Source organism: Natator depressus, chromosome 2, assembly GCF_965152275.1.
Source record: "Natator depressus isolate rNatDep1 chromosome 2, rNatDep2.hap1, whole genome shotgun sequence".
NCBI classification, from domain to species: Eukaryota; Metazoa; Chordata; order Testudines; family Cheloniidae; genus Natator; species Natator depressus.
The window spans coordinates 259621358-259635187 of record NC_134235.1 but is presented as its reverse complement, the minus strand read 5'-3'; the positions used below and the strand labels follow the sequence as shown (position 1 = coordinate 259635187).

Here is a 13830-nt window from a genome sequence, read left to right as displayed (position 1 = left end):
ATGTGTCTTCAACTATGTCATCTTACTTTAACAGTCTTGCATTTACACTTCAACTATTTGGATATTAACAAATAGATCTCTCATGTAATGTATTGAATTTTCTTAACACAAATCGGTATTTCCATGTACCTGGATGGTCCAAAATTTAAGTGGGGGAAAAAAAATCAGTAAACCCTGAAAACAAAGGGCCTTAGCTTTGTATCAAAGCTTTACTCCATTCACTTCTCTCAAGCGAGTGCGCATGGTTTGAAGCCAAATATAGTTGCTATACAGGAAATACAAGGTTTTTCAGCATACTGTAGCTCATCGGTTTTAAAAACAGTGCTCTCGGTTGTTACTTCTATGCTTCAGGAGAAGGGCAGAACCCAGTGCGAGAAGCAGTAGTACGCTTAGAAGCTCTTACCTGTCTGTTTCTGGTGAGTACGTCTCCACGGAGTTGAGGGATGAGTTTCCATCATACCCACCGCACACATAGATCTGCCCATCCACCACTACTGTTCCCATTGCACTGCAATGAACGCACAACCACCAGGTTAGATTCCTTTGGGCAAATGACCCATGTTGAATTATGAAACACATTTTTTCAACATATCTTGGCTGACACCTGGTGGATGAAACAGCTGAACAAGTCTGACAATCAGGTCGAGAGATACAGCTACTGAACTGCCTATTTATATAGCCCCCACGACCACAGCATCGAGCTGACATGGGGACGTTCACGAATAAAGTCAACTGCCGCCAGTTAGAAAACAGCTTGAGAGATGTAGAGAAATTGTTTATAACATTCTGCAAATGCGCCTCAACCCTGCCCTGAAAGACTCAACTCTAGGGAGCGAAACATTTCGTCTTTGCTCCTTTTTAACTCTACCAAGTGTGGCTACCCATGGGGCTGACTGATGGCGGAGGTTTTGCAAACTAGGAAGTGGTTTAAGACGGCCATCTCAACTGAGCACACTTTGGTCACTATTGACCTAATACGGAAACAACCAGCCAGCCTGTGAGTGAAAGGCTCAGTATCCCATTACCGGTCTGCTAAACTACTTGTCTGGCCCCAAAGCTGGTTTCACGGTAACAGACCTTTAATGCCACAAATGTAATGTCCCAATACAAATGTCCCCTTTTTTCCCCCAAACCACTTCCAAATCCTATCCCAAAATACAAACCTTACCCCAAGAAGAGTTTTGGCCCTGAAAAGAGAGATGTGCCATAGACTCCATGAAGTCCACTAGGGACTTTGCTCTTGAGGTTGATTTTATGTGGAAGATGCTCCGGTACTATGGTGATGGGCTTCAGTATAAAACCCTTATATAGACAGCAACTGCTTTACTGTACCAGTGTCACCTCCATTAAGTTGGTCACCCCTCCACTGTATTTGACAGTTAAACATCTGGCTCACAATGCACGTTAAGGAACGAGACAATGGAATAATGGAATTCCACCTTCAAATTAAACCTTCAGTTTCACATTTAAGTTCTTCCACCACCTTCCTCTTAGCACTCATCTTGCAATGAGAAAACCATTATGGACTGCAAAAGCCAAGCTCTTGGATACAATCCTTCAGGCGCACTCTGCTCTGTGTAAAACACCCTCTTCTGGACACCCACTCTGCTTTGCTTCAAAAGACTAAGTTTTAGCGAGGATGAAACGACAACACTCTCATGATGCACACTCCAGTAAAGTGCAAGCAGAACAGTATCCTCATGGCAGGGTTGCAGCCCAGAAGGTTGTTTAGGGGATTAGCAAAGTCAGCCGCTTCATTACTGGTGCAAAGAGCAGAATAAGCCTACTACGGAAGAAAAGCAGCCGTCTCACTGTGGGAAAAGCTCCACACAAGGAACCTCATAGCTATGGAAAAAGTTTTCCTACTCGAGATTATGATGTGCGTGGAAATGGTTTCAGGACTTTACACTCAAGATCGTCCCTGGAGCCAGACCTAAAGTCTTGGCCGTCTACCAGTCTGAACAGGGCTTACTTGGCACAACCTGCTTAACTCCTGGACTGTGCACTACAGATTTTAAATTGTATTTGCTTGCACAGAGCAGCTAACCACCCTGAATGAGCGCAATCCCAGCAGAATCGCACTGGTGCCACCAAGTATCCGGGTTACAAACAGAATTTCAAGTAACAAGATACAGGCAATATACTCTTCCCAAGTGATTAGCATTTGAAACCACATTAAAATAAGGCACAAACGATTATGGGGAAGACGTGCTGCAAAGCTAGCAGAAGTGGGCAATTTAAGAACGCTCAGTGACTGAGGAGCAGCAAAAAGAAACCAGAGTAAAAACACTGGAAGCCACAAACACGTTTAAATTTGGAAGGAGACAGACGAGCCACAGGCTGCTGCGGAGGCAGGGACAGTGCTGCCATGAGAGTTAATAGGTGGGTTTTCACATTGTTGACCACATAATGCAGTGTGCCTTTCCAAGTGCCACCACAACATAATTCCTAGGTTGGTGTGAACTGAACCAACTTCCCCTTGCTCAGCATATAAACCACCAGCTCTTCTGCTCAGCAATAAAATCACTCAGGACTCATTTTGCAAGCTTGGACTGCAAGCCCTGCATTGTGTAAATTGACTGCACTTTCCAGTGGAGGAGTCTATATGCTCAGCGATGCATGAGTGCACCAGAGAGACAGAAGACCCCTGTGTCCATCACCCTGCCTGCCAGTGAATGAGTGTTCCCTACAACACATTTTCCACTGCTTTATCCAGTCTAGTTTTAAAAAGGTCCCAAGCAACATGGCTTCCGCTACTTCCTTTGGGAATCTATTCCACATCCTTACAGATCTACCAGAAATTCTCTCTGATAATCAGCCTGTCTGCTCTGTCTCAATTTCATCTTATTTTTCTTTGTGCCACCACAAATAATTCTCCCTCAGACGCTGACACCAATAAGAGTTCTTTCTCTGCCCTTGGTCACTGTGTGGCCACACCACACATATGTAGCTCTTCATATCTTTCCTCGTACATCAATCCCTCTAGACTCACGCTGATGTTCTCTGAACTCCCTCCAGTGAGTCATTCTGGTAAAGAGGAGCCCAGAACAGAATGTAACATTCCAAGTGCGCTTCCACCAGAGTTATGCAAAGCGCAACTACTCCCTTCCTGTTCCATTCCTTGGATCTTTTTCCTACTGTATCGCCCTACAAACTCTGATCTCCCCGGTCACCTCAGCCATTTTCAGCACTACTGATTCCTAGATTTTTCCCTGCCCTTGTGAACATTTCATCTCTTCCTCCCCTCAAATTCTTTGTACAGAACGGAGTGTATGTCTCACGTACCTTCGTTTGCTGTTCATGCTTCCTACTTTGGACCAAGAATCCATCTCTGGGTTGTAAACTTCCACTGTACTCAGTCTTAACTGGCCATCGTATCCACCAATGGCATACAAGAGTCCATTCACCACAGCCACACCCACTCGGCTGCGTGCCGTCGTCATCGGCTGGCACTTCTCCCAGTGATTTGCAATGGGGTCGAAGACTTCCACCACGTTCAGTGAATCACCTGCATAAAAATTTGCTACTCAAATTAAAAAAAGTGACAGATTTTTTTTTTTTGTGGAGCCTCTGCTGAACGGGGGCAGAAGCAGAAAGCGATGGACTTTTCCCATCTGTTCATCCATGCAAGGAAGGATGATGGGGATACAGGGTTCGCGCTCTGAGTGTTAAGGGAAAAACCTGGGCTCAGTGCCTTGAGTATCTGTAGGGATGGCCTGTGCAGGCGGCAGTAGGGAAGGGATCTTGCCCCCCCAGGCCAAGGGATGGTAGTGGAGCCTCTAAATGGTCCCTACTTGAGTCTCCGGGTTGGCGTAGCCTCCTCAGCCCTGGCACGGCCACATTCCTACATAAAAGTTAGCAGGTGCCAGAATACCCCATCAGCACATCGGCCCCATCTCCACCCAGCCCTGATGGGGAACTGCTCAACATTGGAGGGAGTTCCTGTAAATCTGGGCTCCACAATCCAAACTGTTTGCAGACTCCTTACACCCTGCCCCTGCAATCAAACCGCTGGCAGGACCCTCAGAGCGGGTAGCAGGCTTTGGGACTTAACAATTAACATCGCAGGGGCCAGTCGACTCCCTGGAATCACAGCAGCACCATTCCCGCATGGCTGACCTCATCTTTCTAGGGTATGGAATCCAGGCCTCATGAGGCAGCCCTGTAGTATGCGTGTGTTCACTGGATCCGTGGCATTAGTGGGCTGCTGCATGGCACTCGTCCTATTTTAAAAGTGACTGTAAGTTTCCTGGGTTTATGCAGGCTGATTATGGGCCTAAAGAACTATGGTAAAGTCCAGTTTATCCGAGATCCTACTAGCTGAACCTCCGCGTTATCAAATCCCTTCCTTGTCCCCCGTGGCTCTCACGATGGGGGACAAGGCAAGGGTTTGGATAACTGGAAGGCTCGGCTCACTGAGGAGAGACCCCTGTCCGGGACTGCGAGGAGGACGAGTCCCCATCCAGAGGGGAGGCTGCCCTGCTGCTGAATGGCTCCTGTGGCAGCGCAGGGAACCCACTGCAGCCTGGCAGTCCTGGAAGGGAATGAGCGGGGCAGTGACAGCAGAGCTGCAGAGGGCTCCTTCCACTGCTGCAGGGCTGCTGACATCTGATCCCTGCAGGCACCAGGTGCAGGGAAGGCTGCAGTCCTGGTGAGGCAGAGTCCTGGTCGGGGATCTCTGCTCTGCCTCACCCCTTCGGGTCTGAAAGGCTTGGGTGTCAATGGCTCTGCGTCAGCACAGAGAGCCCTCTGCAACCCCAGTGTCATGGGAGCAAACGAGCACGGCAGAGCAGAGACCCCTGGCCAGGACTGCGAGGAAGAGGCTCCTGTCCTCTCGACCATCCAAACTCCTGATTAGTCGAATAGAACTTGTGTTAATGGGATAATGGGGAGCATACTGTCCTTGGAGTGACTCCATGTGTACCTGAATCAAAGAGAAGCTGAACTAACACATGCTCTTGTTCCCACAATGAAGCCTTGCGTGGCACGAGCCATGTTTTCATGGTCAAGGTACAATAGAAAGGTTCATAATGGAAAAGGAAACTGCCTTTACTACAGAGACTTGACTTCTTTGAAACAGACCAAAGAGCACGGCAATTATTTTACCTGTTGTACGCTTGAATGCAATGCATTAATGCTGCCAATATGTTCTTCTATTACTGCCTTCAGGGTTCTCCACACTTACACTGGAGCCCGTAATTTTAAAGAGACGAATGCAACAAGTTGGTGCAGTTTCACACACACTGGAAACACTATCCCTGAGCAATCCACCCAGCATTCCTAGAGTGAAAAACGTTCAACAACCGACCACAGCCCCCTTCAGCATTTTGTCGGCGGGATGGCCTGAGTGTCATCAAAGGGCTACAGAAAAAGGGAAGAGCAGGAGAGACCGCTCAACGTTTTACGGGTGAAGCATGACGTTTACAATCTGATGCCGTTACTCAATGTACTCGTCACTTGGTAGCTGTGGGAAGTGAATATGCAAGGTACCTGCTGAATTAAGACCTCCAACAGCATAAATCAATCCTGCGATCGATGTGCAGCACCGGGGACGCGTCTTGAATGCCGGGAGGTGCGGCCGGCGTTCTGGCATTAGGTGATAGTCTTTTGCTTCATCCACCAGGTCCCTGAAATTAAGACCAAACATTAGAACGATAGTTTGGTGGGTCTTTGGACCACCATCCAAACTGGTCCCTCTGCTGAGGTCGCCAATGATTATGTCAACTGATCTCTTCTCTACCCTGCAGAGCTAATCCTTGCAGATGCTGGCTTAGCCTCGTCAGCAGGCAGCACGAGGGAATCGCTCTTCTCCTGTGTGTGGCGCTCCCACTTCACGGGGAGAGGATTTCAGGCTCTGGGACAGCCACTCCAACACACTATCAGCGTGGAGGCCCACATACACTGGACAACTCCTGAACAGCCCACAAGCGCTCACCGGCATTTGTGGCAGCAGCGGACAAGGTCATCTTGTTGCACACGGTCAGTGAGGAACTGAGGTCGACAAAGGGGCAGTCGGATTTTGGACAGTAGCTCAGGTAAGCAGGGTTCCCTCTGATCTCGCTCGTACCGGACCCAGGCTAACGCAGCTTCGAATACCTGCCAGAAGAGAGAGGAGCCATTTCTTTGGTAGGTCTCTGCGCTTCGGGTAGACACGAGATTTTGTTTTCTCTGTCCTGAAGCAGCTCACAAAAGGCGGGATGAAGACAAACTTGAACAGATGGACTGTAACAAAAGGAACGTCTCGCCAAGGAACACAGGTGATCAGGAAAACAGAAGTCACTCGAGGGATCTAGAGCAAAGATACTAACACTTTGCCACTCAGAGCCCAGCATGTCTCCACTAACACCCGGCTCACCACATTATTCCTTCCCCATTCTTAGCATACACCTTTCAATCACAGAGGCCATCAATGCCGTTCCTGAATTCACCAGAGGGGTCCTCTATAACGCAGGGCATTCTTCATAAAGGCCCAGATTTGGAATTAATTCCCCACCCATTGGTCTGAAATAGCCCCAGTGTGTTGGCCTTCTGAGCATGAAGCTCCATTTCAGGGGGCATTGTCCCATTGGTCTAACCAGGCTGCTGCCACTGCATCCAGAGATCCTGCTGGGCTGATCAGCAGTAGATAAGAATTTGAACCGAGGTGTCCACAATACTGATGTGGAACAGCATTAATGCCTTGAAGGCCAACAGTTTACACAGTTTGGCCCCCTTCTCCCAAGAACTGAACTAAGAGATTACCAGAAAAAGTTTTGCTTTGTAAACATCTGATTATTGGCATTTGTGGTTACTGCTGCCACCTTGTGGTGTAACCCTGCCACTAACCATCATGCACACATGCTAAATATTGGGTTGTCATGGAAAAAATTTGGATAGCCACACACATCGTTTCCAAGCCTTTCATTTACACTGGACAAAGCCAGAACCTCCCACTTCCGTTCTCTAGAGGTTTCTAGCATAAAGTATTTCTCCAACAGATCAGCTGGTAGTCATATCTTTAAACGCAACTTGCACCCCAGAAGACCCCAAAACGTTGTACAGTAGAACCTCAGCGTTACGAACACCTTGGGAGTGGAGGTTGTTTGTAACGCTAAACAAAACGTTATGGTTGTTCCTTCAAAAGTTTACAACTGAACACTGACTTAAATACAGCTTGAAACTTTACTATGCAGAAGAAAAATGCGGCTTTTAACTATCTTAATTTAAATGAAACAAGCACAGGAACCATTTCCTTACCTTGTCCAATCATTTTTTTAAAACTTTCCCTATATTTTTTAGTAGGTTACATTTAACACAGTACTGTACTTCGTTTGCTTTTTTTCGTCTCTGTTGCTCTCTGATTGTGTACTTCCAGTTCCAAATGAGGCATGTGGTTGACCAATCAGTTCATAACTCTGGTGTTCGTAACTCTGAGGTTCTACTGGACAACTGCACCACATTAAAATGCAACCATCTCAGAGGTGGAAGGTGGCAGCCAGCATGCTGCACAACAGTTAGAACGGAAACTGTCATCAAGGACACTGGGACAGAGTCTGCCGCTCACAAGGAGAGTCATGGGATCATAACTGCTTCACACAGCAGGGAGGACCTCTTGTTTTAAAATCTGATGAAAGATACGAAGCCTGTGCTAAAGTTTACCTGCCTCAGAAGAAGGTGACTTGATTTGAGCATGCGTGAAATTTGAACAAGAGGTTCTAAGGAGATAAGACGATTCAGACCTGATGTTTATACATAAGAAAGGCCATACTGGGTCAGACCAAAGGTCCATCCAGCCCAGTATCCTGTCTACCGACAGAGGCCCGTGCCAGGTGCCCCAGAGGGAGTGAACCTAACAGGTAATGATCAAGTGATCTCTCTCCTGCCATCCATCTCCACTCTCTGACAAACAGAGGCTAGGGACACCATTCCTTACCCATCCCGGCTAATAGTCATTAATGGACTTAACCTCCATGAATTTATCCAGTTCTCTTTTTAAACCCTGTTATAGTCCTAGCCTTCACAGCCTCCTCAGGCAAGGAGTTCCACAGGTTGACTCTGCGCTGAGTGAAGAAGAACTTCCTTTCATTTGTTTTAAACCTGCTGCCCATTAATTTCAGTTGGTGGCCCCTAGTTCTTATATTATGTGAACAAGTAAATAACTTTTCCTTATTCACTTTCTCCATACCACTCATGATTTTATATACCTCTATCATAGCCCCCCTTAGTCTCCTCTTTTCCAAGCTGAAAAGTCCTAGCCTCTTTAATCTCTCCTCATATGGGACCTGTTCCAAACCCCTAATGATTTTAGTTGCCCTTTTCTGAACCTTTTGTAATGCCAGTATATCTTTTTTGAGATGAAGAGACCACATCTGTACACAGTATTCAAGATGTGGGCATACCATGGATTTATATAAGGTCAATAAGATATTCTCCGTCTTATTCTCTATCCCTTTTTAATGATTCCTAACCTATACCTCTAACCAGGGGACCTCTTTTTCCAACCCAGACTTTCTAAAAGTCTATTTTTCTCTAGGAATAAGCCCCCCGAACCACCACAGGGGATGCGATGGCTTGAACACTGGCAGCAAGATGCAGAGCCTTTCAGCTGCAGATCTCCAGTTCAAATCAGGATCGCTGCTGCTATGGGTCAAAGTGGCAATGGTTATTCAGAGGCCTATGTGAAGTGACTCGGTGTGGTTCAGTCCAGTTCCTTGTACAAAGGCCTCCATATTATGTAAGCCACCATCCCGGCCGACCATCTCATTGGCAATTTCAGGAGGAAGATTCATTACAAAATGCTGTAGAGAATCTCGAAGGGATCCCTCCAGAATAAGGCTGAAACACTGTTTATTCTGTAGTTCTAGAGATCGCCTCCAGGGCAGAGATCCCAGCACCTTTCAACAGAACTGAAATTCACTCAGTAAAGCGAGAGTTCAAGATGTCACTAGAGTTCCGGACGTCAAAGGTTCTCAGCTGCGAACATTTCAGCACAGTTCAGTGCCATGCTTCGCAAATAACGGATGCTCCCCAGAAGAGTGTTCTGATAACCAAGCTGAAAGAAGCCCCAATTCCCACAAGTTATGTACAGAGTGAAAGAGTCAGAGCACCATTATTCTAGCAAAGGGCATACACCCACCATCCACAACAAGGCCATCTTCTTAGCTTTGATCACTACATGGACCAGTTCAACTTCTCACCCAGATCTTGCTATGCCCCAAGGGTTTCAAATCCTGTGGTGGCAAAAGCTGCCTCTGCTATACCATTTACCAGCTGGTGCACATACCTGCTCCTCAGATTTGACATTGAGCTCTTCCCTTGAAACCAGCTCCAGCACATCTTCGAAGGGTAGAGCAAGGAACTCTTCAGACATGGACACCTCCACAAAGTGCTGGTGGATGAAGCTGTTGGCAGATTCGTAGAGCACGGCACACATCATGGTTTCTGCAAACTGACGTACGCCTAGGCAGTTCTTAGGATGAAGCCTTGGGGGATACAAAATAAGGTTATTTTAATAGAGGGGTTAACAATGTACACATTTTTAATGCGGTCCAAAGAAGCAGTGAATTTGAAATTGAACCAAGGAAACTGAACGTCAGAGAAAGTGTAACCTTGTGAAACTGATGGATGTGCCACATTAGAGAACTCACCCTTCCAACAGACACCAGTTTGCAGGTTAAACTGGCCAGTGTATGCACAGTCATGAAGATTGACTCATGCCAAATTAAGAGGACAGGGGAAATCGCACTGTAAGAACAATAAGCCCCCTTGCTGACATTCTCTGAAGTACCAAGGACTGACTGGACCTGGAGACTGATGCGCGCTCTCCCCAGGCGGGCCTCCTAAAGTCAGGGCGTGACATGTAGGAGGAGTAGCAGTGCAAGAATCTACACAATGTCTATTCCATGCATAAGTACGACTTCAGATTCCAGGAATGAAACCTGTTGGTTTGACAGCAAGGGTAAGCGTGTTCTTCAGAAACTTACAAACACAGTTTGTTTTCATCAGACACCTTTGCTAATTACTGAAGTGAGATGTTGGCCACCTCTTCTTACTTGATTTTCCTGACCAATAAAGCTTTACTGAGGATGTCTTTTAGCAATTAAAGGTCAGAATGCAGGAACAATCCCTGCAGAAATGAACTAGTGATCAGATCAGCTGAACAGGTGCTGATCATAAAGCAGCACAAAAGAACTGAAAAAGTATTGCTCCAGGCAGCTGTGTGGTGCAAGGAGCTTTCGGCACAGATGTTTCTAAAAACTTGTAAAAATGCTGAAAATCAAGTCCACACTATGGGAGATTTGGAAACTCCCACATAAGAGAGAAATTCTGCTACCAGATCCGTGCATCTCTGTTCAACAGGAGATGACCATTCTGGTTGTTTCACAGTATTTATGGGTCATATGGATATGAGGCATGTCAGAATACTATTGGTAGTTTCTCTTATTCTAACCCAAATGAAAACAGTTTGTGGAAAAATTTGGTACCACTCTTGCCTCACTATTAAACTCACTACACAATGCTCAGAATCAGACTCTGACAGAGATACCTCAACTTTTGCCTAACTGAGGACCACAAAGTCACCCGTACCACAAAAGGGCAAACTCAGTGCTTTGAGCCAAGACCGTGCACTACAGCAGCAGTAAACAGAATGCTCTGATCAAGATGGAGCCATGCATGCTTAGCATTTCCAGGGACCACACCTCCATATTTAAGAGCTTACTGGCTGTGTGTTACCATTAAAAGACTCCATAAACTGCCTTTAGCCCAAAGGTCAATTTTGGGCACCTCCCTTTTATACTCTTCCTCCTTTTTTCAGTCCCGACGTCTGAATAATGGAAATAAACCCTAGGTGCAAGTTTCTGCAGTCTTCAGAAGGGGTCAAGGGGAGATCCATCACAATGAAGCTGTTTGTTTGGATTTGATCCTCCGAAGAGGGAATCTTCACGGTTGCTTTCAAACTCTACATAACCAATTCTGAGCGTACATCAGCAGAGCATCCAAACAATGACCACGGAGAGGATGGGTACAGAACCCTGAAGGTCTGGCAATGCCAAGCTCTTACAGGGCATAAAGATCCAAACATTTAAAACAACACTGTGGCACGTTTAATAATGGTGTGAACCAAGAGTATTTTACAAAGCAAAGAGTTAGATATGGTGAGCGCAGGGAAAGCGCAGTCATTACCTGCCAAGCAAAGGTTTACACAGCCTTGGACTTTAAATCCTGGCAAACTGTGAGGTCACCAACACCCAGAGAATCCTCAGGAACACATAGTAAAGTTAAATTAGAAAAAACCCCAGTCATCATAACCTTCCTGTAAAAACTGGAACTAGACATGCATGTTCTGGCTATTCCTGAGGCATGTGATCAGAGCCCACTGATTTTCAAATGTATCTCGTTATACATAAAAACCTTAACTACCCTCTCAAATCCATATTTCAGAGCTCAGTAAGAGTGGCCCTCCATTCAAAGGTGCTCAGCATAAGCAGCTCCCATTAAGTTTAGGTGGAACGGTGGCAGCTCAGAACCTGTGGGGGAAAAAGAATCAGGCCGCTTTTATTTAGGTGCCTAAAAATGGATTTGAGTCTCTAAGCGTGGCCCCAGCACTTCACCAGCGCAACCCAGTTCTCTCTGTTTGGTACCGAGCCCAGTGTGCAAAAATTAATTTTTTTGCCAGGAAAAACCAAGTATGTAACGATTTTACTAACTATTTGAGCTAATTATCTATGTTTTACACACAGTAGAGAACCCCTGGGTTCACATGGAAACATCTGAAACAGGCCCATAGTAAATTTCTTCTCTCAATCATGCATTTTGGGATAAGTCCATACAGAATGAAAAAAACTGGTTGAGATTTTGCATTTATTACGTATGTTTGGTGCAATATCATGGAATGAACTGAAGAGCTGCAGAAGAACATGGCATAGTAAAACATAAAATCTAAGTGTACCTGACACTTCCAATGGTGAACGTATGGTACATTTCCAGACACTAACCAAACTCCTTGATTTGTAGGAACTTGACATTTATTACTAAGATGGTCTTGTAGCTCAGGCACTGGACTGGACTCAGAAGACCTGGGATCAATTCCTTGCTCTTCCACAGGCTCCCTGTAGTACCTTTCATAAATCATTTGATCTGTGCCTGGTTTCCCAGTCTGTAAACTGGGGACAGTCCCTTCCTATTTCACAGGGTAAAATCGCTGTTTGAGGTGCTCAGATCTATTATGATGATGGGCAGTACAAGGTCCTACATCGAACCCCAGAGAAACATTTTAAGGGTAGATATAAAGCTGTGATAAAACTGTTTTACAGCTGCATTCAAGAAGTGGATCAAGAGAGTGCAGTAGAACTGCAGAGCCCTTAGTAAGAGAGTCTGCACAATGAACCCTTATTGAGTGCAGTAAAACATGTCAGTTTAGCATTTCCATTTTCCGGTTTGAGTGATCGGGATGTGTCACCTTTGTTCCAGACAGTAACTCACGCCCATCTGGGCCTGCCCCACCGCCCACAGCTGGACATGGAATGAGGACACAGAGTCTTCCTCCACCCTTCTTGTAAAGGGCCAAAGGATATTTAACTTTTTCCTGAACCCACCACAAGCAACTGGAAGGAAGGACCACAGTTTAGCATCTTGTGCTCTAACAGCACAATTCCACCACCCTGTTCCACAGCAAGACCAGAACCCGTGACCCCACGTTCTGAGGGAGCAGTCAAAGGCACAGGACCAAGGGGACCCTTACCTCTCTCTGAGAAAGGTACAGCAGGCATCTTTGATATTTTGCAGCTGAAGGAAACTTGCCCCCATCAGCAAAGACTGAACATTCTGCTGATCAATTGCTAGGTGTCCGTTGTAAGCAAAGTTGATCAGAGCCTCTAGTGCACTAAACAGGGTGGAGAAGAGCAGAAAAAGGGTCACTTGCGTTCAGCTCTATTAGATTATTTCAACTAAATAACAATCTAAGATGCTAGTAGCAACATAAATTTATTTAAAAATGTGATTTATCTTAACCCTTAAAGGCATGTTTCTAAACCTATACATTTGCATTTGTGTGCAGAGATTGGCAAAAACATCATCGACAAGCTGTATTGGCTGTGGTCCCTTGGCTGTCCCAGGGAATTACCTTGGATCCATTCCTTGCATGACAATCTCATCCTGTTTGCATTCCATCATGTCATTTGTAAACATAGCATGAAAGTACGGGATGGAGGCTGCTAGTACGATCCGGTGGGCGCTGAATTTGTGGTCCCCTACCTATGAACAGACAGAAGGGGAACAAGGACAGCGAGCATAACTATTGGTCTAGATCAGGGGTCTCAAACTCAAATGACCACAAGGGCCACATAAGGACTAGTACATTGGCTTGAGGGCCGCACCACTGACTACCCCCCGCTGTCCCGCCCCCACTCCACCCCTTCTGTGAGGCCCCGCCCATGCCCTGCCTCTTCCCATGCCTTCCCTGCCCCAATTCCAACCCCTTCCCTGAAATAACCCTGCGGGCCGCATGTGGCCCGCGTGTTTGAGACCCTTGGTCTAGATGATCCACTTTAGTGCGTTGACACCTTTAGGGGTACCAGGGGTTGAAAAGGCTGTGCAAAAACTCTCTGATTTGACCTCTAGAGTAAGGCACTTAAATTAGTGGCCTTATTTTTAGAGGCGCTGACCTACAGCTGCAGCGAAAGTCATTGAGAGCTGCATGTATTCACCATCTCTGGAAAAAAAAATCAAATCACTTCTATTTAGATGCTACATGTGGAAATAAGTTTCTAACTGTAGACACCAAAGCCCACCTCCCTCCTGCTCCAGTCTAACGTTTGGAACATTTTCATTCTCCTTTACCAGCTAATGTGA

The 13830-nt window shown here is 46.2% G+C and overlaps 1 protein-coding gene across 2 annotated transcripts in view; it reads right to left on the bottom strand.

Moving 5' to 3' along the window:
* Positions 1–13830, bottom strand: part of KLHL18 (kelch like family member 18) — a 39317-nt gene that overhangs the window by 12632 nt on the left and 12855 nt on the right. Inside the window, exons 2-8 of one of the 2 annotated variants that reach the window (XM_074946462.1) lie at positions 13103–13233; positions 12722–12862; positions 9263–9461; positions 5936–6096; positions 5491–5627; positions 3286–3523; positions 404–508 (exon numbers count right to left, since the gene is read on the bottom strand). In XM_074946462.1, coding sequence (XP_074802563.1) covers positions 404–508; positions 3286–3523; positions 5491–5627; positions 5936–6096; positions 9263–9461; positions 12722–12862; positions 13103–13233 — 1112 coding nt within the window. The remainder of the gene's footprint in view (positions 1–403; positions 509–3285; positions 3524–5490; positions 5628–5935; positions 6097–9262; positions 9462–12721; positions 12863–13102; positions 13234–13830) is intronic. The other variant, XM_074946463.1, reaches the window with a different exon arrangement.